At 41.8% G+C, this 25,330-nt stretch overlaps 1 protein-coding gene across 4 annotated transcripts in view; it reads right to left on the bottom strand.

The window, feature by feature from the left end:
- FRMPD1 (FERM and PDZ domain containing 1) overlaps window positions 1–25,330 on the bottom strand; it is a 109,053-nt gene that overhangs the window by 16,917 nt on the left and 66,806 nt on the right. For 3 of the 4 annotated variants that reach the window (XM_005210184.5, XM_010807991.4, XM_010807992.4), the window contains 5 exons: window positions 18,817–18,974; window positions 17,857–17,959; window positions 14,530–14,575; window positions 10,948–11,055; window positions 4,007–4,102 (listed from right to left, as the gene is read on the bottom strand). In XM_005210184.5, the coding sequence (XP_005210241.1) occupies window positions 4,007–4,102; window positions 10,948–11,055; window positions 14,530–14,575; window positions 17,857–17,959; window positions 18,817–18,974 (511 nt within the window). Of the gene's footprint in view, window positions 1–4,006; window positions 4,103–6,263; window positions 7,003–10,947; window positions 11,056–14,529; window positions 14,576–17,856; window positions 17,960–18,816; window positions 18,975–25,330 lie in introns of those variants that run through there. The other variant, XM_024996218.2, reaches the window with a different exon arrangement.

Genomic DNA, 25,330 nt, shown 5'->3' with positions numbered 1-25,330 from the left:
AATGTAAGAAAACTCTTGCTTCTCTTGGTAAGGGAGTGAGGAAGAGAAGTCGCTGATGACTTGACAGTGTTTTTTTCTCTTTTTCACCCATACAATTTGCTTATATCCCCCTCTCTTTTTCTGTCACAAAGAGCTAAAAGATTTGCTCTGTAAAAATTGGGCTATTACAGATAAGTGAGATTAACCAGGACTATACTAGCTAAGTCCTTGCCCATTTCCCCAACTCCATGTGTCATCTTGGCTTTAATTCCCCTGTGGTATGTGTTTTATTGTAAATCATCTCAAAGTCTTTTTGGCCACAGAAGGAGGACTCCCTCCCCTTCCAGTGCACCCCACCCCCCATTCCAGTGCACTCTGCTCAAAGGTGACAGAAGTAGAAACCATGTCTAATGCATTTGCATAGCTTCTATGCTGAATGGCAACATGGTCAGCTCCAGTGCAGGGTTCAGAGACAACAGACCAAGTTGGAAGAACTGATTTTGATGAGTTTCGGATATCTCAGTGTTCTCATCTGAAAAGTGAGACATCTGTCACCTTACAAGGTTACTGGGGGCACTAAGTGAGATAGCAAATAAGGAAGTGCCCAGGGAATGCCAGACATGGAATGACACTGAACAAATCCATTCCTCTCCTATTCCTCCTCTGGGCTTGAACTTCCCAGGGCCAGACAGGCTTTCTCTAGCTTCTCTTCAGTCATGCTGAAGTAAGAATGAAATAGGGCATTTGGGGCAGCCCTAGGAACTGCCATTAAGGTATGACCTAAATCAAATCCCTTACGATTATACAGTGGAAGTGACAGATTCAAGGGATTAGATCTGATAGAGTGCCTGAAGAACTATAGATGGAGATTCATGACGTTGTACAGAAGGTGGTAGCCAAAACCATCCACAAGAAAAAGAAATGCAAACAAGACAAAATGGCTATCTAAGGAGGCCTTCCAAATAGCTGAGAAAAGAAGAGAAGTGAAAGGCAAAGGAGAAAAGGAAAGATATACCCAACTGAAGGCAGAGTTCCAAAGAATAGCAAGGAGAGATAAAAAAAAGAAAGCCTTCCTAAGTGATCAATGCAAAGAAACAGAGGAAAACAATAAAATGGGAAAGACTAGAGATATTTTCAAGAAAATTAGAGATACCGAGAGAATATTTCATGCAAATATGTGCACAATAAAGGACACAAATGGTATGGATCTAACAGAAGCAGAAGGTATTAAGAGGTGGCAACAATACACAGAAGAACTATACAAAAAAGATCTTAATGACCCAGATAACCACGATGGTGTGATCACTCACCTAGAGCCAGACATCCTGGAGTCTGAAGTCAAGTGGCCTTAGGAAGCATCAGTACAAACAAAACTAGTGGAGGTGATGGACTTCCAGCTGAGCTACTTCAAATCCTAAAAGATGATTCTGTTAAAGTATGGACTCAAAATTCGAGCAAATATGGAAACCTCAACAGTGGGCATAGGACTGAAAAAGATCAGTTTTCATTCCAATCCCAAAGAAAGGCAATGCCAAAGAATGTTCAAACTACCACACAATTGCACTCATCTCATATGCTACAAAAGTAACACTCAAAATTCTCCAAGCCATGTTTCAACAGTACACGAACCGTGAACTTCCAGTTCAAGCTGGATTTAGAAAAGGCAAAGGAACCACAGATCGAATTGCCAACATCCGCTGGATCACCAAAAAAGCAAGAGAATTCCAGAAAAACATCTACTTCTGTTTCATTGACTACACTAAAGCCTTTGACTGTGTGGATCTCAACAAACTGTGGAAAATTCTTCAAGAAATGGAAATACCATACCACCTTACCTGACTCCTGTGAAACCTGTATGCAGGTCAAGAAGCAACAGTTAGAACTGCACATGGAACAATGGACTGGTTCAAAATTGGGAAAGAAATATGACAAGGCTGTATGTTGTCACCTTGCTTATTTAACTTATAAGCAGAGTACAGCATGAGAAATGCCGGGCTGGACGAAGGATAAGCTAGAATCAAGATTGCTGGGAGAAATATCAACAACCGCAGATATGCAGATGACACCAGGCTTATGGCAGAAACTTGAAGAGGAACTAAAGAGCCTCTTGGTGAAAGTGAAAGAGGAGAGTGAAAAAGCTCACTTAAAACTCACCATTCAAAAAACAAAGATCATGGCATCCAGTCCCATCACTTCATGGCAAATAGATAGAGAAACAATGGCAACAGTGACAGATTTTATTTCCTTGGGTTCCAAAATCACTGCAAATGGTGACTGCAGCCATGAAATTAAAAGACACTTGCTCCTTGGAAGAAAAGCTATTACAAACCTAGACAGCATATTAAAAAGCAGACATTACTTTGCTGACAAAGGCCCATATAATCAAAGCTATATAATCATGTATTTGTGTGAGAGTTGGACCATAAAGAAAGCTGAGTGCCAAAGAACTGATGCTTTTGAACTGTGGTGTTGGAAAAGACTCTTGAGAGTCCCTTGGACTGCAAGGAGATCCAACCAGTCCATCCTAAAGGAAATCAGTCCTGAATATTCATTGGAAGGACTGATGCTGAAGCTGAAACTCCAATACTTTGGCCACCTGATGCGAAGAGTTGACTCATTTGAAAAGACCCTGATGCTAGGAAAGATTGAAGGCAGGAGGAAAAAGGAACAACAGAGAATGAGATGGTTGGACAGCATCACTGACGCAATGGGGACATGAGTTTGAGCAAGCTCCAGAAGTTGGTGATGGACAGGAAAGCCTGGCATACTGCAGTCCATGGGGTCGCAAAGTGTCAGACACAACTGAGCAACTGAACAACAATAGGAATTGCCAAAGGAAGGTGCCAGGGAACACTGGTGGTATGCGTGCATTATGTTTGCATGTGTGCACACAAGTGTGTGTGCAATATGTGTGTGTGTATATCTTGTCCAGTACCTAGAGGTGTACCTACCCACCTGAACCTGCTCTTCTTCTAATAAGAGGAACTGGGCTCAGTGTTGACTCTTACATGGTTTCTAATGTTTGAACAAGTCCTTTGTTTCTTCCCTGGAGCCTGCCTCTAACACCATTTGCTCCCTTATTGAAAAACTATAGTGCTATCCCCTATTGTCTATGGATAAAATCCCAATTCCACTGCCTGCCATGCAAGGCCATCCCTGCAGCCAGTGTGCACCCTCTCCCACTCCCCCTACAAGGCAACGGTCTCTGCTCCAGTCCCATGGGATGGTTTACTACCTCCCAGGCGATGCCTTGTCTTACTGGCTCTCTGCCTTGTTCATGGGACTTCTTCAGCCTGATGTTCATCCTCTGACCCCTCTACAGCTGTGCCCCCACCTGCCCTTGATGAATTCTTAGTCACCCTTCAAAGCCTAGCTCAGGTCCAGCTTCTCAGCAAAGCCTTCTCTGACATTCTGATGGGATGAGACAGAGGGCTCCTTCTCTTGTATGCTAAGCACGCCCCTCGGCCCTCTCTTTACAGCCCTTCCTTCGTCCTGCCCTGGACCGTTGGGAGCTCCTTGGACGTCCATTTTCCCTCAACTAGACTGCAAGCTAGGGGGACAGAGACCACTTTCTACCTCTCTCTGTATCACCCGCCTCAGAGTGTCTCCTTTGTGGGAACGTAATTAAATCTAATTCAAACTGACTTCCATCCAGAACAGAATTCCCAGGGGCCTGGACCTGCCCTGATACCTTGCTTGGGTTTTTTAGTGACTCTGGCCTTTTGGGAAGCAGGTGGAACCCCATACAAGAGGCAGGAAATCCCAGTGGTTAATGGGGAAGGCTAATGAGTTGTATTGGGTACTTCATCTCTCTGAACCCTGATTTCCTCCCCTGCAAGAGGGTGACTAAAATATCAGCTTGCTGGGTGTTTGTGCAATGAACTGAGATGACACAGTGCTTGGCTAACTGCAGGTGCTCAGACCATGGGATTGTGAGATCACTGAGGCAGCTGCTAACAAGAGGCCTGGGGGTCCTGGGAGCCAGCAAATTCTCACCAGAAAGAGAGTCAAGTTTACTCCAAATTACCTTCACAGTCGTGTGTGCCTCAAACTTGAAAGCTTTGGTCTGTCCATTCTCCAGGTACAACTTGAGCACGTTGGGCATACACAGCAGAGAATTACCCTGGAAGACACAAGAGCAGTGTCAAAACTGTCCCTCCCTGTTCCTGGATGTGACAGAGCCTGTTTCCCTGGCCCTGCCTTGGTGTGGACAGCAGGATTCTCCCCAACTTCCTCACCACATTGTAGGCTGACTCTTGACATTAAGAGATTTCTGCAAGGGAGGAGGCCTACGCCACACAGATACAGGCTTTGTTCCAGGGCCAGTCACAAGAACTGTTCGACAGGAGGGAGGAGGGTGAAGAGTGAGCCCTGCCACGGGCATGCTGATGGCATTGCGCAGGCATGTATGATACCGTCCGTTGACACGTCACTGCTCGTTGCCACCTACAGCAAATCAAGTGACAAGCAAGCCCACTGCCCAAAATGGGCCTTTCTGAGATTCTCGCACTGTGCCTTGTAGGCTTGGGTGAAATGGGGGGCAGGAAGCTCCTTGAGAGTCTCCTCAACATTTCACTGCTGCATTCTCTGTAGTAAAGCATCACCAAAGGGCAGAGGGCTGCTTTCCACCTCTTGTTGTTGCTCAGTTGTTCAGCTGTGTCTGACTCTTTGTGACCCCATGGACTGCAGAATACCAGGCTCCCCTGTCCTTCACCATCTCCTAGAATTTGCTCAAACTCATGTCCATTGAATTGGTGATGCCAACCAACATCTCATCCCCTGTCACCTTCTCCTCCTCCTGCCCTCAATCTTTCCCAGCATCAGGGTATTTTCCAGTGAGTCAGCTCTTTACACCAAGTAGCCTCTACTCACCCCAACTATCACTCTGGATTCATGGGACCCCTTGAGGGGTTCTGCCATTCTTGGAGGGCTTTTAGGGAGGGAAGCACAGGACTGGTCTGTCTTTGGTGACCCCAGGCCAGCCAAAATTCCTGAGGCAGAGCAGGGCAAGGGAATCATTCCCTTTGGGTTTGGAGAAACCCTTAGGGCTGGCTCTCTTAAAAAGTGACTTCTGAGTGTTGAGCTGTAGACAAAGAAGTGGCTGGTGCCCTTCAGAACCTATAAGAGATTCTAGAGTCTCCAGGATTTGAGCTACAACTGCCCCCCAGCTCTCATCTCTGGAAGCCCACCTAGGTTAGAAGCTTATCACCTTTTTTCAGAAAACTGACAGTCTTTTTCAGTTAAGAATTTTGTATCTTCTAAATATAAGGGTGTTTGTATCTTTTAAGACACATTCATCACTCTATATAACTTTTTTTTTTGAAAGCCAGAGTACTTTTATGGAAGAAAAGGCATATGTTCATACCCCAGGGCCCGTTCACACTCAACCAGGGATGAGGGATTTTAAACCCTTCACTCTGCTGTCATCTCCTGACTCTGGTTTTAGGTATTTAGAAATCTTAATCTTTGGATTTTCGAAGTATGACTGCTTTCCTTGATCCTTGTGATTTACAAAAAAATACATTCATAACATCACCACATAACTAACACTATTCACTTTTCTCTAAGGCTTCTTCCGATTTTTATCTATACCTGTAAATAGCTTTCAGAGAACTGCACTAATAGATTATACACAATTCTATGTGTATTTTCACTCAACTCATATATACTTATTCATGTGAGTTTAATGTTTATAATTTTAATGGACTTATAAATATTCTATTGAGTTGAAACATCAGAATTTCTGTAACCATTTCTCTGCCTAAGCATTTAACATTTTCTCAAAAATTTTTGTGAGATATACATATATATATGTTTAAATACATGGATTTTTGCATTTATTTTATAGAAATAAATTAATAAGAATGTGATCCTTGGGCCATTTTTATGGCATTCATTAACTTTTTTTCTATTCCCAAAGATTAAATCAATTTACAAAGCCGCCAATTAGTACATGAATGCAGCTACTGTCTCAGTATCAGGGCTTATATTTTCCTTTTTTGTGCTAATTTATTAATTATAAAGTGGCAGTTCTTAATATTTTCCTTTGCATTTCTTTAATGGCTAGCAAATTTAAGAATATTTGAAATGTTGGTTTCCTTAAGTCAGGCAGAGAAAAATAATACTGCATGATGCCGGCTGCGACGGGCGCGCCATAGCGCGGCTGAGAGGAGCCACCCCACGTCCGAGGTCAGGGGCAGAAGCCAGGAGGACCCCATGCCCGAAGGGCGGCGGCCAAGAGGAGTTACCCCACGTCCCAAGTCAGGGGCAGCGGCTGAGAGTACCAGACTGCGTCGGCGCAGGAACGGCTGAGAGGCGCTACCCGGCGTCCGAGGTCAGGGGGCGCGGCCGAGAGGAGATACCCACGCCTGAGGCCAGGGGCGGCGACGAGAGGAGCTACCCTGCGTCTGTCAGGGGCGGCGGCAGGGAGGAGCTACTCAACGCCCCTAAGCCCGAAGCCAATGGCAGCAGAGGGGAGGAGCAACCACAGGACCGAGGCCAGGGGCGGTGGCCGGGAGGACCAACCCCACGTCCAAGGAGCCGTGGCTGCGCGGGCGCAGGAGGGCCTAGAAGAGCTATCCCACATTGAAGGTCAGGAAGGGCGGCGGTGAGGAGATACCCCTCATCCAAGGTAAGGAGCAATGGCTGCGCTTTGCCGGAGCAGCCGTGAAGAGATACCCCACGCCCCAGGTAAGAGAAACCCAAGTAAGATGGTAAGTGTTGCAAGAGGGCATCAGAGGGCAAACACCCTGAAACCATACTCACAGAAAACTAGTCAATCTAATCACACTAGGACCACAGCCTTGTCTAACTCAATGAAACTAAGCCATGCCCCTGGGACAACCCAAGACGGGCGGGTCATGGTGGAGAGATTTGACAGAATGTGGTCCACTGGAGAAGGGAATGGCAAACCACTTCAGTATTCTTGCCTTGAGAACCCCATGAACAGTATGAAAAGGCAAAATGATAGAATACTGAAAGAGGAACTCCCCAGGTCAGTAGGTGCCCAATATGCTACTGGAGATCAGTGGAGAAATAACTCCAGAAAGAATGAAGGGATGGAGTCAAAGCAAAAACAATACCCAGCTGTGGATGTGACTGGTGATAGAAGCAAGGTCTGATGCTGTAAAGAGCAATATTGCATAGGAACCTGGAATGTCAGGTCCATGAATCAAGGCAAATTGGAAGTGGTCAAACAAGAGATGGCAAGAGTGAATGTTGACATTCTAGGAATCAGCGAACTGAAATGGACTGGAATGGGTGAATTTAACTCAGATGACCATTATATCTACCACTGAGGGAAGGAATCCCTCAGAAGAAATGGAGTGGCCATCATGGTCAACAAAAGAGTCCGAAATGCAGTACTTGGATGCAATCTCAAAAATGACAGAATGATCTCTGTTCGTTTCCAAGGCAAACCATTCAATATCACAGTAATCCAAGTCTATGCCCCAACCAGTAACGCTGAAGAAGCTGAAGTTGAATGGTTCTATGAAGACCTACAAGACCTTTTAGAACTAACACCCCAAAAAGATGTCCTTTTCATTATAGGGGACTGGAATGCAAAAGTAGGAAGTCAAGAAACACCTGGAGTAACAGGCAAATTTGGCCTTGGAATACGGAATGAAGCAGGGCAAAGACTAATAGAGTTTTGCCAAGAAAATGCACTGGTCATAACAAACATCCTCTTCCAACAACACAAGAGAAGACACTATACATGGACATCACCAGATGGTCAACACCGAAATCAGATTGATTATATTCTTTGCAGCCAAAGATGGAGAAGCTCTATACAGTCAGCAAAAACAAGACCAGGAGCTGACTGTGGCTCAGACCATGAACTCCTTATTGCCAAATTCAGACTTAAATTGAAGAAAGTAGGGAAAACCACTAGACCATTCAGGTATGACCTAAATCAAATCCCTTATGATTATACAGTGGAAGTGAGAAATAGATTTAAGGGCCTAGATCTGATAGATAGAGTGCCTGATGAACTATGGAATGAGGTTCGTGACATTGTACAGGAGACAGGGAGCAAGACCATCCCCATGGAAAAGAAATGCAAAAAAGCAAAATGGCTGTCTGGGGAGGCCTTACAAATAGCTGTGAAAAGAAGAGAAGCGAAAAGCAAAGAAGAAAAGGAAAGATATAAATATCTGAATGCAGAGTTCCAGAGAATAGCAAGAAGAGATAAAGCCTTCTTCAGCGATCAATGCAAAGAAATAGAGGAAAACAACAAAATGGGAAAGACTAGGGGTCTCTTCAAGAAAATCAGAGATACCAAGGGAACATTTCAATCAAAGATGGGCTCGATAAAGGACAGAAATGGTATGGACCTAACAGAAGCAGAAGATATTAAGAAGAGATGGCAAGAATACACAGAAGAACTGTACAAAAAAGATCTTCACGACCCAGATAACCACGATGGTGTGATCACTGACCTAGAGCCAGACATCCTGGAATGTGAAGGCAAGTGGGCCTTAGAAAGCATCACTAGGAACAAAGCTAGTAGAAGTGATGGAATTCCAGTTGAGCTATTCCAAATCCTGAAAGATGATGCTGTGAAAGTGCTGCACTCAATATGCCAGCAAATTTGGAAAACTCAGCAGTGGCCACAGGACTGGAAAAGGTCAGTTTTCATTCCAATCCCAAAGAAAGGCAATGCCAAAGAATGCTCAAACTACCGCACAATTGCACTCATCACACACGCTAGTAAAGTAATGCTCAAAATTCTCCAAGCCAGGCTTCAGCAATATGTGAACCGTGAACTTCCTGATGTTCAAGCTGGTTTTAGAAAAGGCAGAGGAACCAGAGATCAAATTGCCAACATCCGCTGGATCATAGAAAAAGCAAGAGAGTTCCAAAAAAAACATCTATTTCTGCATTATTGACTATGCCAAAGCCTTGGACTGTGTGGATCACAATAAACTGTGGAAAATTCTGAAAGTGATGGGAATACCAGACCACCTGATCTGCCTCTTGAGAAACCTGTATGCAGGTCAGGAAGCAACAGTTAGAACTGGACATGGAACAACAGACTGGTTCCAAATAGGAAAAGGAGTTCGTCAAGGCTGTATATTGTCACCTTGTTTATTTAACTTATATGCAGAGTACATCATGAGAAACGCTGGACTGGAAGAAACACAAACTGGAATCAAGATTACTGGGAGAAATATCAATAACCTCAGATATGCAGATGACACCAGCCTTATGGCAGAAAGTGAAGAGGAACTCAAAAGCCTCTTGATGAAAGTGAAAGTGGAGAGCGAAAAAGTTGGCTTAAAGCTTAACATTCAGAAAACGAAGATCATGGCATCCGGTCCCATCACTTCATGGCAAATAGATGGGGAAACAGTGGAAACAGTGTCAGACTTTATTTTTCTGGGCTCTAAAATCACTACAGATGGTGACTGCAGCCATGAAATTAAAAGACGCTTACTCCTTGGAAGGAAAGTTATGACCAACCTAGATAGCATATTGAAAAGCAGAGACATTACTTTGCCAACAAAGGTTCGTCTAGTCAAGGCTATGGTTTTTCCTGTGGTCATGTATGGATGTGAGAGTTGGACTGTGAAGAAGGCTGAGCGCCGAAGAATTGATGCTTTTGAACTGTGGTGTTGGAGAAGACTCTTGAGAGTCCCTTGGACTGCAAGGAGATCCAACCAGTCCATTCTGAAGGAGATCAGCCCTGGGTGTTCTTTGGAAGGAATGATGCTAAAGCTGAAACTCCAGTACTTTGGCCACCTCATGAGAAGAGTTGACTCATTCGAAAAGACTCTGATGCTGGGAGGGATTGGGGGCAGGAGGAGAAGGGGACGACAGAGGATGAGATGGCTGGATGGCATCACTGACTTGATGGACGTGAGTCTGAGTGAACTCCGGGAGTTGGTAATGGACAGGGAGGCCTGGCGTGCTGCGATTCATGGGGTCGCAAAGAGTCGGACACGACTGAGCTACTGATCTGATCTGATCTGATCACTTATGTGTAGAATCTAAAAAGTAAAACAAACTAGTGAATATAACAAAAAGAGACAGACTCACAGATATAGAGAATAAACTACTGGTTACCAATAGGGTGAAGGAAGAGGGGAGCGGCAAGGTAGGGGTAGGGCATTAAGAGGTACAAACTATTGTATATTAAATAAATAAGCTACAGATATATTGTATAGGACACGGAATATAGCTGATATTTTTTAATAACTATAAATGCAGTATATAACCTTTAACAATTGTTAGTCACAATGCTGAAACCTGAAACTTGTATATCAACTATACCTCAATGATTTAAAAAAAAAAAAATCCAAACATAGGTTTTTATTTCAGATTCTTCTAGGGTCAGTCTTGTCTCCTGAACCCCCATATTCAATCACATCAATCCTGGGTATTCCATATCAAAAAGGACTAGACAGCATATTGTAGTGGAAAACAGAAAAACTAAAGTCACACAGACCTGTTCTCCTGTATTTCCTAGCTGTATGATCTCAGAAGTTAATTCTCTTAACCTCTTTAAGCTTCTGTTTCTTCTTTGTTAAAATATCTTCCCTTACAGGGTATGGTGATGATGAAGGACTATGTACCCAAGATGTTTTGATTCACGTATTAGAGATTCAGTAGATGATAGGGTCTTTTAAAAAAGCAACCCCTGCCACCATTTCTACTATCAATGTATCACTTTCAGAGGGAGTACTAAGTTAGAAGATTCAGAATGAGAAGTGAATAACTGGAACATGTTGAAATTTCAAGCTAGAAAAATGGAGTCTCAGAAAGACACAGTCATACCCAGTGTGTCTCTCCCTGTCCCTGGTTTGTAGGCACCTTACTGAGCGAGCATAGAGCCTCCAGCGAGCCCACTACACTCCCACTTTGTCCCCTCCGTGCTGTAGATTCCAGCGTCTCCAGGAGACAGTGCCAGGAGGCAGCATGCCTGCTTCATGAACAGCCATTTCCACCCCCTGACCAGTGCTGCACCTGGCTGTGTCCACTGACGAGCACTTCCTCCGCAAAGTGCACCTTCACGGGGTTGGTCTTCAGCCTGGCTCGCTTCTCTTCTGTCAGGAAGGAGGACTTGGGGACTCCCTGCAAAACATTAACATGACGCTCTTTAGAACAGGACTTTCAAAAAAGCCATGTGCATCTTCTCATTTCTTAAAAGCAAAAGCTCTGACAGCTACTGAGAGCTCAATTAAAACCACAAAGAAGAATGATATCCAATTAAAGATCTCTTTTCATAAAATTTAGAGATCTCAACCAAATATGTCTTGTGTGTCTGAGAAAAGCTAAAGCTTTAACACATTGGCCCAAGGCTGTAGTATGATGAAGACAAAGAGAACTGGCCTGTGAACAGAGAGACCTGAATTCTAACCCAACTTCAGCTACTCAACAGTTCTGAGAACCACCTTAAACACAAATTATCGAGGAAGAAAACCAGTTGTGAGTGTGTGTGTGTGTGTGTGTGTGTGTGTGTGTGTGTGTACATTTCCCTCTTTGGCCTCCAGTCTTCTTTTCTGCGCAATAGGGGAGTTGGACCAGGAGGTAAAAATAGCATAATGCTAATGAGCATAGGTTCCAGAGTCTAACTACCTGGAAAAAGCCCAGCTCTACCAATTTCTGAATGTGAGACCATGGGTGTGTGAGGTCATAGTGTCCTCTTCTGTAAAAGCGATATTACCAATATATCTACCTTGTAGGATTTTCTTTTGGCAAAAATTAAATAAGACAAATATTAGCATTCATATTCTAATAAATAATTAATGTAATGCTTATTATATTAATAAATAATTAATAGAAATACAGATATAGACAATTAAACCAAAATATGTTTTGATCATAAAATTCTATGTTCTAGAGAAGCAGTCATTAATATTCCAACTTTGGATATTATAATTCCTAATCAATTTCAAATCATTTGAGGATTCTAAGAATCCACTCAGACAAAAATGAGTATTCTTGTTGAAGTAAAATATATATGACATGTGTCTTGTGATCCTATGACTTCTGGTGAGAGGCCTGAGTGGGCTAGACAATCTTCAGGGCGTTTCTCAGGGCCTCTGGGACCATCAGCTGGGCTGGTATCAACTTTCCCTGCAGGACCTCCAAAGTACAGTATTCACACTCCTCTTTTCTGGGGAACCTCATAAGAATCTCAGGAATGGTACTGGATCATGCTAATTTTCCTCTCTATACTTTTTACTTTTTAAAAGGAGGCAGCTATATGCTGTTTCCCTCTCTCCTTACTTAACAAGTGCTACCTTCTGCTTTCATTTCTTGGAAATAGAGTAGGAAAAGAACTACCTAATTAAAATTCAGATGTTCTCCATTGAGATGATAATCAGCTAGATGAAAAGAATCTCTCAACACCTGCATGACTATTTATAGCAATTAGCTTTCAGCCTGGAGAATCTCAGGGATGGGGGAGCCTGGTGGGCTGCCGTCTATGGGGGTCGCACAGAGTCGGACACGACTGAAGTGACTTAGCGGCAGCAGCAGCAGCAGCAATACTGCTTTTTATGTATTGGTTTCACATTATTCCATAGATAAATTATTCTATTTAAAATAGAAGAATCTCCATTTATGTGTGTGTAAAACACTCGGTCTGTCATATTTATGGCAAACTTCCTAGTTCTATTTAGGTGAGTTTATTTCCTGTTCTATTTCCAGGAAACAAACAAAAAAGATAACACTGGTTAAATAAGGAGAAGAGACAATTTCTTTGCACATAATCAAAGAGCTGTCTGTTCTACTGTACTTCCTCCCACTCCCTATGTGCTTAGGAATTCCTTCTGCAACTTATGGCCAAATAGATGCCCTTCCATATTGTTGACATTTCTATGATTTGTTTTTTATATTTAAATTTTTAACACCAAATAGTGTGGGATTAGACTTATTTTTTCCAAATACCTAAAGAAATGTCCCAGTACAATTTCTTGAATGATCATCTTTTCTCCCATTGATTTGGGATGCCATATTTAGCATATACCAAATTCTTATACTAGTATCTATTCTTGGACTTTCTATTTGATTAGATTGATACATCCAACATTTCATCAATATCATACTGTTTTAATTATTGCAGCTTTATTAGTTTTAAAATCTTGTATCTCAAGGCCATCCTCATTATCCTTTTCAAAAAAAAGATTTTCTTGATAAGTCTCACCTTGACATTGTCAAAATCCAAATAAAATTCCTACAGGGAGTTTGAACTTGCTTTAAGCATATACATTAATATGAGAAAATCTGATGTATTAATAGTCTTCCTATCAAAGAATATAATATGTATCTCCTCTTTATTAAAGAAAATATTTTATTTCCTCCAGTATTACTCTAGTTTCCTTCACATAAGGCCCACATAGTTCTTTTCCTTCAAGTTCTTCAATTTTTTTACTTTTTCCTGTAAAGAACTAGCCCTTGGATTTACCAACTTTCTAATTTTTCTGTTTTCCCAAAGCATCATTTAGATTTAAATTTTTATCATTTTCTTTAATGTGCTTTATGCTTATTTTATTAGTCTTTCTTTATGCTTCTGGCACTGAGTATTCTCCTGACCTGTTTTCTTTTTTCTTGTTAAATAATGAAATCACTTTTAAGGTTACAAATTTTACTCTGAGTATAGCTCAACTGTATATAATAAGTTCTAAGAAGTAGAGCTCTAAATTTTAATTATTTTCTAGCTAGTATATAATGATAATTTTTAATTTTCCATTTGATTCCATCTTTACTTAGGAAATTGCATTTTTATTCCAAATGACTGGGTGGTGTTAAGCTTTTGATAGTTATCAATTTGTGCTTTATTGTATTTTAGAGAAGACACTTACACAGTTGCTTTGAGAAATTTAGCTTTTGGGTAGCCTGATATGGGATCAATTAGATTAGATTATTAAATGCATTATTAAAATTCTCTATGCCCCTATTTATATTTTTTTCTCTATTAGTGACCAAGGGCTAAGAAGTATGTACTAAGGTCTCTCAGAATGAGAATTTTCTGTCAACTTTTCCTCCTTGGTAATTTTCTCTTACAGTTTGATTATACACTTTTCCCTCTACCACATACGAAAGGCTCTTGGATGTGCGGTGGTTTAGGATGGCTGTTGCTGCCCTGGGCATCGTCTGTTTCTTGTCCTGTGCCTTGCCTTGTGGCTGACAGAACACGTTCACATCCAACACCTCACTGGGTCCTCATAACACCCACTAGATAGATAGGGCAGTTATTGTCCTCATCTCTGTTTTACAGAATTCAAAACTGAAACTAAGGGACCTCTGCACAGTGATGCCACTCAGATTTGTCTTGAAACTCTGAGCTTGGTGCCCTTGTCACCTGCATAATCACAGGCCTGTCTCCTTCGCAAGACCATGAGTTCTCGAAGCCTGGACCCACATACGAGTTCTCCATAATACGAGCACATATGTGGTCGTCAAGCAACACTGACTGCCTGACAGCTTCTCTGATGCCCTTTGCCTTCCCCGTTTATTCTCTGAGGAATATTCTGCTGGTGGTACAGGGTCTTGGGGCCAAGAAGGGCACAACTAACACACAAGACATAGAAAGAGCTTTACCGATGTGCAGCGAACAACCGTGATTGAGAGAGAATCTTCAGCTTCCCTGAAAAAAAAAGAATAAACAAAAAAGGTGTCATCGTCCTGGGTGATACATGAGGGTGCATGTGTGGGGTTGGGGGCGTCAAAGAGACTGGTAGAATTACAAAGCAGCTTCTCTTGCCTCAGCAAAATTGAGAAGGACATTGAGAAAGCAGTGATCTGTGAAAGAACTTAAGTTGTCCCAAATGCCACTGTGACCTTAAGAAAGTCTTCAGATACTTGTCTCTACCATCTTGTCTATACCTACAGCCACTAAATGAAGTTACTTAGCCTTTATTTAGTCTGTATGATGGAAGACTCATCTAGTTGCTATGACCACTAGCTAGGTTTATGTCCAAAATATTTTTGAAGAGAAAACAGCAATAACACAGATAACTTAGGTTGCTATTTCAGAAAACTTGGCTAAATATCCATGAAACAGAATAAAAGAATGTGGATAACACTTATCAGATTAAAGCCAATCAGTTTATGGTGTTTGAGCAAATAAAGTCAGTGTAATGAGCACAATCATGTAATCAAATAGTAGACATTTTTGTTTTGTTATAATCTCTTAGGTTCCAAAGGTGATCAAATCAACTAGATAAGCACCAAACTTCAACTTTTTTGAGGATAGAACTGAACAACTGATTCATGTTTTCCTTTTCCTTTTTCATTGCTACATAGAAAAACAAATACATTTGATTTCTTGCAATATGAAATTGAGGCCTATTTCTGCCCATGTGTTACTGCCTCAAACAGATAAACTCAACCCAAGGTTTCTAAGGGTCTGGAGACTGCCTCTTACCCATTTTATGTAAGAATAGGTCTTTTCCAAGAGAATTCACAGCAAACCAATGCCCAGGAGCTCTCAAAAGGAGAGTTTGGCCTCATAGATAATTGGAGGAATTAGAGATTTTGCTGGTTTTTTGTTTGCTTGGTTGTTTTCCTTTTGTAAATGGCACTGACACTGGGAACTCTGCTACAAAAGTAAGCAGTCTCAGCATTCCCACACAAGGCATGTAGCCGAGAGTGCAGGGGCAAGCAAACATTAGGTCACATCCCTGCTCAGCAGTATTCGGTGGCTCCTCCTGCCAGAAGGAGAATAACTTGCTGTGTCAGCACCAAGACCCTCCATCATCCTCTGGACTCACTTGTCAGAACTTTGTCTAGGCATCCGGTGCCTTAGACAAACTGAACCATTCAGCACCCCCAACTCCCCAGCCAATGGCTCCTCCTGATCACTTTAACTTGGTCTGCCCTTCACCTCCATCTTTGAGGCACAAATTCTGCCCAGCATTTAAGGTAGAATTTGGTCAGCTGAAATACTTCTGGACTCTTCTATATTTTGTCAAACCACAACTTCCTCACAAGGTGGAGGACTCTCCAGCGTTTACGACCCCTTTCCCCTGTTTTGCTCTCTTTTTTTAATTAATTAATTAACTTATTTATTATTTCTGGCTATGCTGGATCTTCATTGCTGCCCATGGGCTTTCTCTAGTTGCGGTGTGAGAGGAATACTCTCCAGTTGCAGTGCGTGGGCTTCTCATTGCGATGGCTTCTCTTGTTGCTGAGCACGGGCTCTAGGCACACAGGCTTCAGTAGCTGTGGCACAAAGGATCTAGTGCGCAGGCTCAGAGTGGGCTTAGCCACTCTGTGACACGTGGGATCTTCCCTGATCAGGATCAAATTCATGTCCCCTACATTGTAAGGCGGACTTTCAACCGATGGACCACCGGGGAAGTCCTCCCCTAGTTCTCCGGATGCACTGTCTGCCCTCCATCTCAGTGGGGTTTATATGACTTATATCTGCACTATGAGCCTAAGTATTGGGGAGTGGAGTCCCTTCCCCTAGAGGGTTCCTTGCCCAGTGAATCGATCTGAGTTCAATGTTACCTAAACATCCAAATTCTAGTCTACTGTTTTAAATTGTGAATACTTTTTCATTTATTAGTCAGACTTCAATCTAACTTGGCAGAGATATTAGTGGCACTGAAAATGTAAAACCCATTTGCTGGACTTGAGAAATTCTTTGAGAAAATCACCCAATAATTGGGAAAGCAAACTTCACGATTTCCATAACCATATTTCATTTTTAAAACTGAAATCATCAAATCCTTTTCCTGGCTGCCCCACCCAATCACCTTAGCCTGGCAGTCCTATTTTCTATACTTTGATGGAATCTCTGTAAATCTTACCCTGTGTGTGTGTGTTTCTCTACAGTGAGACTGTGGGCTTCCTGAGGGTAGAGACTGCATCTGCATTTCCATTTTCTTTCTCTGACTTTGCTATTATTGCCTGTTACTCAGTGTGTGCTGCACACGACAGGCCCTCAGAAAGGAAAACCACCACTCACCAAAAGGCGCAAACTCAAGTACAAACTTGAAGTATCTTCAAGGTGGCTTTGCTCTAGCTCTATTTCTCATTTCCCTTTATTTATATTAAAGTCATTCAAACGAGTTGGGTGGAAGTTTTAAAAGACAAAGCCCGCATCGACCTATAGAACGTCCATCAGGCCTCCTCACTCCTGTCACTGATTTCCTCTGTCTTAAGATGAGGGTTACCAGCTGTCAGTGCCAACCACATTCACTTGTTTCATTGAGCACCTGCTATATGTCTGGTCTCAAGGTGATCAGTCAAGGCAGAAAGTGAGGCATTCACAAAGATCACCATGACACCAGGTAGAAGGTGGTGAGTGCTGTATCAATGGAACTACATATATATCAAGCAGGCTTTACCAAGAAGATTTAGGAAGAGATATTAAAAGTATTAAAGAACAACAAGTAGATTTGGTATCGATTTAGTCCAATCTTTGCCATATGCTACAACAGCCCTACACATCCATAGGGATAAAAGTGTTAGTTGCTTAGTCATGTCCAACTTTTTGTGACCCCCACAGACTGTAGCCCACAAGGCTCCTCTGTCCATGGAATTCTCCAGGCAAGAATATTGGAGTGGGGAGTCATTTCCTTCTTCAGGGAATCTTTAACAACACTATATTGTACATCCTTAAGGGGCAGGGCCTATGTATCACTCATAATTACATTCCCCACAGCACCTAGCACAGTGTTTTGGGCATTGCAGGGGGCTGATGAATATAGGACCCATTCCTCCTAATCCCATTTATAGGCAGGTGAAAGGGAGCAGAGAGGAACCGAGATGAAATTCGAAAACGAGGCTACTGTTGCTGCTTTAAAGGAGCCTGGACCTTACTTAAATCACAGAGGATCAGCTATGCCCTTTCTGTCACTCATTCTTGCTCTGTAATAACCTGTGCAACTCTATGGATGATGGAAGCCAATTTAGTACCTCAGAATATTGACTGCTCGTTCACAGGAAAGGTCTTCGGCAGGCTCATCATTCATCTGGAGGATCTGATCACCAGGGAAAAGTTTACCATGAGCAGAGCCCCCTGTTGGAGAGAAAAGAAATACCTGGTGCTCATGCCAGGAGGGCCCAGACCCAGTGTGTCATAGCCACTCAGCTGAATGGCAGCCTGATCCAGTCTCCGGGGCACCAGCTATCCCCACCCCTACCAGACTTGGGCTCACCTGGATCTCAGTTTCCCTGTTTACAAATCTTGGATAACAAAATTGGATACCTACCATCCATCACCTTCAAGGGATGTTAGGAAACTGTCCAAGGAAAGAGGACTAGCAGAAGAAATCCCCTGAATCAACAGAGCCAGCCAACAAATCTACTACATTCATCTCTAAAGAAATGTGGGGGTGCGGGGTGTGTGTGTGTGTAAATTCAGATTAATAGATTTTAACTGGTCCCAGATCTCACATCAATATATAACTGAAGAATGAAAACAAACACTAGACATTCCCAGCCTGCTCCTCTTCCCCGATACAGCCTATATTTTACAGAGACTCAAGTGAAAACAAATCAATAATTTCTATTACTGTCTGACAAGAAATTCTCCCCAGCTCAGAGCATGCAGGATTCAGAGAAGAGGGCCTGCTGATCCCAAAACTGTCACTGTTCCTGAGACTGGCCAGGGGGCCACGGATGGGCAAAGCCTCAGCTGAGGCCAGTGGACCTGCAATGCAGATCAGCAACTGCACTGGGGCTCCTCTTCCCTGTATCATAGAAAAGTGCAAAGCCCCAGGCAGAATTAGGTCAAAATTAGATGTGCCCTTTCTAACTTCCTGGGCACAAATGCCTTTTCTGCATTATGTTACAGCACAGAGATATGGGAAGAGAGCCGGGGATAATCCCCCACAAGAAGCCCAAGTCCTTTCTTGTTTCCCAATCAGCCCCTACCTGCTGTGACGGACACCACTGTGAGGGGAAGGCTCTCGGAGATGTGAAATCCATAGTCCTGGAGGAGGGTGTCTTTGTCTATTTTTACTGTGTATTTCACAGGGATGATGGTCTGGGTTGGGACCCCGGGGGGCCCATCAGCTGTGGCAACTTTAGCCCTGGAAGAGAAGCAGTATGTAAAAGAGACAGCAAGGGGAGTCTAGTGGGTGGCACAAACCAGGTCAGCCCCAAACATCCTGGAGAAGGAAGATGGAGAGCTGAGTGGACACTAACTCTCCTCTCAAAAGAGAGAAGACACAAACACCAGCAAATAAAACAGCAGGACACAGCACCATGCTCTGAAAGACAAGTCACAAAGTGCTGTGAGTGTGCAAAGAAGAGGCAGAGCAGTTTTAACTTTGTGGAGCTAGGGGAGAAGGAATCAGGCAAGTATTTGCTACCTGGAAGAAATGGCATCTGAGAGATTTCAAGGGTATATCTACCCAAACCAAATCCTGGCACGAGGAAGATATTCAGTAACTGCTGCTGAGCGGATGGATGCATGGATGGATAGATCGATAGATCCATGGATGGATGGATGGATGGATGGATGGATGGATGGACAGACAGGCAACCCAGGCAGGGGGCACTGCTTCAGTAGAGGTACAAAAGAGGAAAAACATGGACTGTGAGTAGGAGCAAGCAGTTGCTCAGTTTGGATGTCTGATGATGACTAATTTTTTATAGGTGAATTGTTTCTTTGGTGATTTTTTCTTTTTTTGCTTTATGATGAATGCTGCTTCCCCTTCAACTTTGTATCTATGAGGATTCCAATATAAAATCCCAGAGAACACAGACTCCCTCTATATTAATTGTTAAAAATACGTGTGTTTTCAGTATATCTAAAAGCAGATAAGTTGAAAGTTGTATCTTCTATCTCTCAATATCACAAAGGGAATTTACGAGCTACTTTTTATTTGTGACAAATGGCTTTTGTCTTTCTAAGGGTCAGTGGTTCTTTCTGTGGAAGGTCATATAGTGAGAGATAAGGTGTTTATTGTCATTATACACAACAGAAATGTGGAGGAGTAACAGCTTCCTTGGGGCTCTGCAGTTAAGGTTTTTCATTTATTCTCATCCATTTACCAAATACTGTCAGGAACTCTTCCTAATGCAATAGGACCTCACTTATCTGAAAATCACCTCTCTGTCATTTATAATAATCTCAAGTTTCAACAAGGACCAGGAAATATATTTTTCAAAACTGCCTCAAAGAACCAACATGCATGTGACAAGTCCAAGCACAAAGCCATATTATGCAGATAACCCATAAAGGAGTTCCCTTAGGAACAAAGAAAGGATTTCTCCCAGGCAAGCACATGGGGAGTACTGAGAAGTATTAGAAGCCAGACTTAACAAGAGAGAAGAGACAGAAAACTCTGATAATTTATACTGAATAAAACCATAGGTATTCCTGATTAAAAAAAAAAAAAAACTTTAAAGCTTTGAAAGGGCCTCTCTAAATAAAATAAATAATATAGTACACTGAAAAACAAAAATCAACATTTGTGTTCCTTTGAAAAAGCAACAGGAAGGACACCCTAGACACTACTCCTATTTAAGTGGCAGGAGAAATGCCTGGAATAGTTATTGGAGAAAGAAAAATGATAAGAGGAGTAATAAGCATACCTTTTTTTTTTTCTCAAACAAATGACAATGTACACTGAGAAAATGATCCACAAAAAAGAATTGCTAGTACTTAAAAAATAAGTTTAGTGGAGTTGCAGGATAAATACATAAAACACAGCCACAAAAACCATCCTATAATCCATTAAAGACAGAACAGCTGAATGTGTATCAGGAACTAGGTTTTCTTAAAAAGTTGATGTAATAACAGAAGACACAAATAATACTGATGCTGGAGTCCTGGTTGGGAAGATTACAGATTCAACAATGAACATAAGTACTGGATGAAAATATAAACTTGATGGAACACTGGTTCAAAATCCTTCCAGATTAAAAAAAAAAAATCTAATAAATTGATGACAGTAAGAGTAGCAGTAACAACAACAATAATCACTTGCAACATCCATTGAGCACTAACTATGTACCAGGCAGTGAGCTAATTTATTTTTATGCTCCTATCAGAGGCCAGCAATGATCAAAACTGCCTGGTCTTTACCAATGAAAGTGAATAGAAATTCCAGAAAGTCTTTTAAAATATTATGTGGCTAGCCAGAAATATGGAGAAGGCAATGACACCCCACTCCAGTACTTTTGCCTGGAAAATGCCATGGGCGGAGGAGCTTGGTAGGCTGTGGTCCATGGGGTCGCTGGAGTTGGATACGACTGAGCAACTTCACTTTTGCTTTTCACTTTCATGCATTGGAGAAGGAAATGGCAACCCACTCCAGTGTTCTGGCCTGGAGAATCCCAGGGACGGGGAAGCCTGGTGGGCTGCCGTCTATGGGGTCGCACAGAGTCGGACACGACTGAAGCGACTTAGCAGCAGCAGCAGCAGCCAGAAATAATTCAACATGGTGACAAAATCATCACACTGTGGTACTAAGCATTATACAAAGTACTAAATTTCAAAAAGGTCAAAAGAGAGAATTACAAGAACTGGAAATAAATGCGGACCCTTTGTGCCAGCTCTGGAGAGGAGATACATTTCTAAGGATTGAAGAATTAAAGATAGGCATAAGATATAAGGGGGATGGTTTGAATGTGAAATTTCAATAACCAATACATAAATTCAAATAAATAAAAAATTGGATAACTACATAGAAAAGCACAAAGAGAAATTTAAGTGAAAAAATTTTAACTTCTTATAAACAAAAATTAACTCAAAAGGGATCACAGATCTAAATACGAGAGCTAAAATTATACAACTCTTAGTAGAAAATATAAGAATATTCCTTTGTGACTTCAGTGTCATTTTAGATATGACACTAAAAGCACAAGCAACAAATGAAAACATAAATAAACTGAACTTCACAATTGAAAATTTTGTGCTTCAAAGGACACCAATGAAAAAGTGAAAAGGCAATGCCCAAAATAGGAGAAAATATTTGCAAACCCGGTGGCTCAGACAGTAAAAGAAACTGTCTGTGATGCAGGAGACAGCTTCAATCCCTGGGTTGGGAAGATCGGCTGGTGAAGGCACTGACTACCCACTCCAGTCTTCTTGCCTGGAGAATTCCATGGGAAGTCTGGCGGGCTACAGTCCATGAGGTTAAAAAGAGTCAGATAAGGACCTGGTATCTAGAATATATAAAGAATTTTTATAATACAGTTAAACAAAAAAGACAAATAACCCAAATAAAAATTGGGTGAAGGATTTGAATAGACATTTCACCAAAGAAAATACACAGTCAATAAGGACATGAAAAGATTATTAGCAGTTATGGAAATACAAATCAAAAGCACAGGGACATACCACTTCACACCCACTAGAATGGCTATCATCAAAAAGATAGATCAAGTGCTGACTAAGATGTGGAGAAAAACGAAACCCTCATATAGTCTTGCAGACTTGCAGTCTTAACAGACTAAACACCGAAGACCCAGCAATTCCACTCCTAGGCATACAGCCAAGAAAACTGAAAAGCATAGGTCCGCACAAAATTTGCACGCAAGTGTTCATAACAACATTACTTATAATAGCTCCAGAGTGGAACCAATCTAAGTGTACCTCAACTAATGACAAAAACAATATTCTATAGCAGAGTATTATTCGGGAATACAAAGGGATGAAATACTGATATGTACTATAGCATGGATAAACCTTGAACACGTCATACGAAATGAAAGAAGTCAGTCCAAAAGACCACATACCGTATGATTCCATTCATGTGCTACGTCCAGACTAAATAAATCTATAGAGACAGAAGGTAGATTAGTGATAGCCTAGGGCTGGGGAAGGAGGGTTTAGAAAGGAAATAGAGAGTGACTGCTAATACATTCAGAGTTTCTTGTTGGGGTGATGAAATTTTCCAAAATTTATTGTGGTGGTGGTCTTACATCCCTGTGAAAACACTAAAAATCAGTGAGTTGTACATATTAAGTGAGTGAATTGCATGGTATGCAACATATAGATAGAGCTGTTGTAAATAAGTAAATCAACTTATAAAATCCTGGAGGGAAAAAGCTTACACTAAAAATATATGCAGAATGGACATAAAAACATGCAGTAAATACCCATACTTCACATCCTCAAAGCAAGTGAGTGGAAAACTCGCACATGAAGAAATAAAGCTGGTAAATAACAGAAAATGTACAACTCTGGTGATTAAAGAAGAACAACTGAATGGACTACAGAGAACTATTACATGTCACTAAATCACCACGTAGGAATAAAAATAATAAAGTCCAACATGTGTGGGCCCTGGGATTTAAGGGGGACCATATAAATTGGCTGCTTACTCTCTTTGGAAAGTCATCAGGGAAATTATAATATGAATTTAAAATTTGATCATTTTCTTTGACCTTCTGTTACCATTTGGAATAACATTCCTCAAAGTAATATGCATCCCCCTAAAATATAAAACACTGTTTGCACTAGACTATGAGTTCCTAGAAGACAAACATTCCCTTGTATCATAAAGCCCTAGAACAGAGTGTGAGCTCAAAACACCCTGGCAATTGTGTATTCAAAAATATTTACCATAGCTTTATTTATAATAGTTGAAAAAACTGAACCATCCAACAGAGAATAGATCAAGCATGGTAAGGAATTGCCCCAAGACTCTACAAAAATGAAGGGCCACAAGCCTGTGAAACTTAGACATACATGGAAATATAGCTTAGAAAATACTCTTCCAAACTGCCCAAACCCCCTTGTGTGGATTATTCTGCCCCTACAACTCCCCATCACCCACAGGATAAAAGTTAAACTCCTCAACCTTACCCTCTTGGTCTTTTGTCTTTAGGTCTCAGGTCCCAGCCAACATTCTCCACCCACTCTCCTTCCCAGGCCTTCTCTCCAGCCTAACCTTTCCTGCTGCACCAGTTTTACATCTGGGCTTCAGTTCATGCAGCTGCCTCACAGGAAACTGTGAGGCCAATCAAAATCCAGCTCAAATGCCACCTCTTCCAAAAATGCTCCTCTGATTTCCTAGCTAGACACAGGTTCACTCATCTCTGAGCCCTTCTGGCCTTGAGCACCTCAACTGTCAGTGACAGCTATTTGATTCCATATATCATCACCCCGCATAGACTGCAAATTCTCAGAATTCAGGAACCATTTTTTACCCACCTCTGTATTTCTCTCTATATCAAGTGAAGAACTTTGCCCACAGAAAGCATCTCTATTTATTAGGTGAATATATGAGCAAAATACTGAATATAGAGAGCATGATACAAAATAGTACACCTAATATGATTAGCAAAGGTGGAAATGTATATATAGCCACTAATAAATAGCAGTAAATTTGAATATGACAGACTTCAATGTTTGTCATTTGTCCTGTAAGTTTGCTTAATTTGATATACAGCGCAGCCTTTTGACTATGAGTCCTAATCAGGACCCATCTTCTCCATATCCCAGAGCTCAATAAATAGTATCCGGAGAACAGTGATCAGTTGCTAAAGACACACTCCTGGAAGTAATCTTTGACTTTACCCTGCTCTCACCCCTAGTATCCTATCAGTCATGACTTCAAAACTCTCTAAAGATGTCCATTTCTCTCTGTCTCCATGACACCATTCTATTTCAGGACCTTGTCACCTGTCCTACAGACAGATTTCTCTAAGTGTCTCCTGGCTGGTCTTACCACTTTTCGTTCTTTTTTTAAAAAATATATCTATTTATTTGGCTGTGCCAGGTCTTCGTTGTGGCATGCAGAATCATTTAGATGTGGCATGCGAACTCTTAGTTGCAGCATGTGGGATCTAGTTCACTGATCGGTGATTGAATCCAGGCCCCCTGAATTGCAAGCATAAAGTTTTAGCCACTGGACCACCAGGGAAGTCCCTCCCCACTTTTCATTCTTGTCTCACCTAAATGATTCTCCATCCAGCAAGTAGATTGATATTATATTAATAAGTGCAATCCTGCTCATATGTCTGCCCTGACCGAATGACTTAATCCAAAAACCTTAGTATGGCTTAATACAGCCCCTGCTCGCCACTGAAGCCTCTACAACCAAGCCATTCACTCTCTCAGTATTTTTGTTTTAGCCAGACAAGTCCCTTTGGAGTTCCTCAAACACACAAGGTCTTCCTTCTGCCTAGAATATCCCCTAGCCCTTGACACAGCTCTCAAAACACCCCACCATATACTTCACCTGCACAGCTCCTACTCAATCTTCTGTTTTTGGTGGAAATATCCCTCTCCCTCTGCTGAACCTGTACACAAAATCTATACATCAATTTTTGAAACTTATCATATTTGTAATGACCAGTGTGAAGTCTCTTGTCCTTTCTAGACAATAGCTCATATAGTACAATCATGTCTTTCTTGCCCCCATGTGCTGAATTCAATGCTAGGCATACAGTAAGGCTTAATAAATGTTTACAAGACTAAAGAAAAATA

The sequence above is a fragment of the Bos taurus genome, chromosome 8 (assembly GCF_002263795.3).
Source record: "Bos taurus isolate L1 Dominette 01449 registration number 42190680 breed Hereford chromosome 8, ARS-UCD2.0, whole genome shotgun sequence".
NCBI classification, from domain to species: domain Eukaryota; kingdom Metazoa; phylum Chordata; class Mammalia; order Artiodactyla; family Bovidae; genus Bos; species Bos taurus.
The sequence above is the reverse complement of the archived record's forward strand: the minus strand, read 5'-3'. Positions and strand labels throughout refer to the sequence as shown.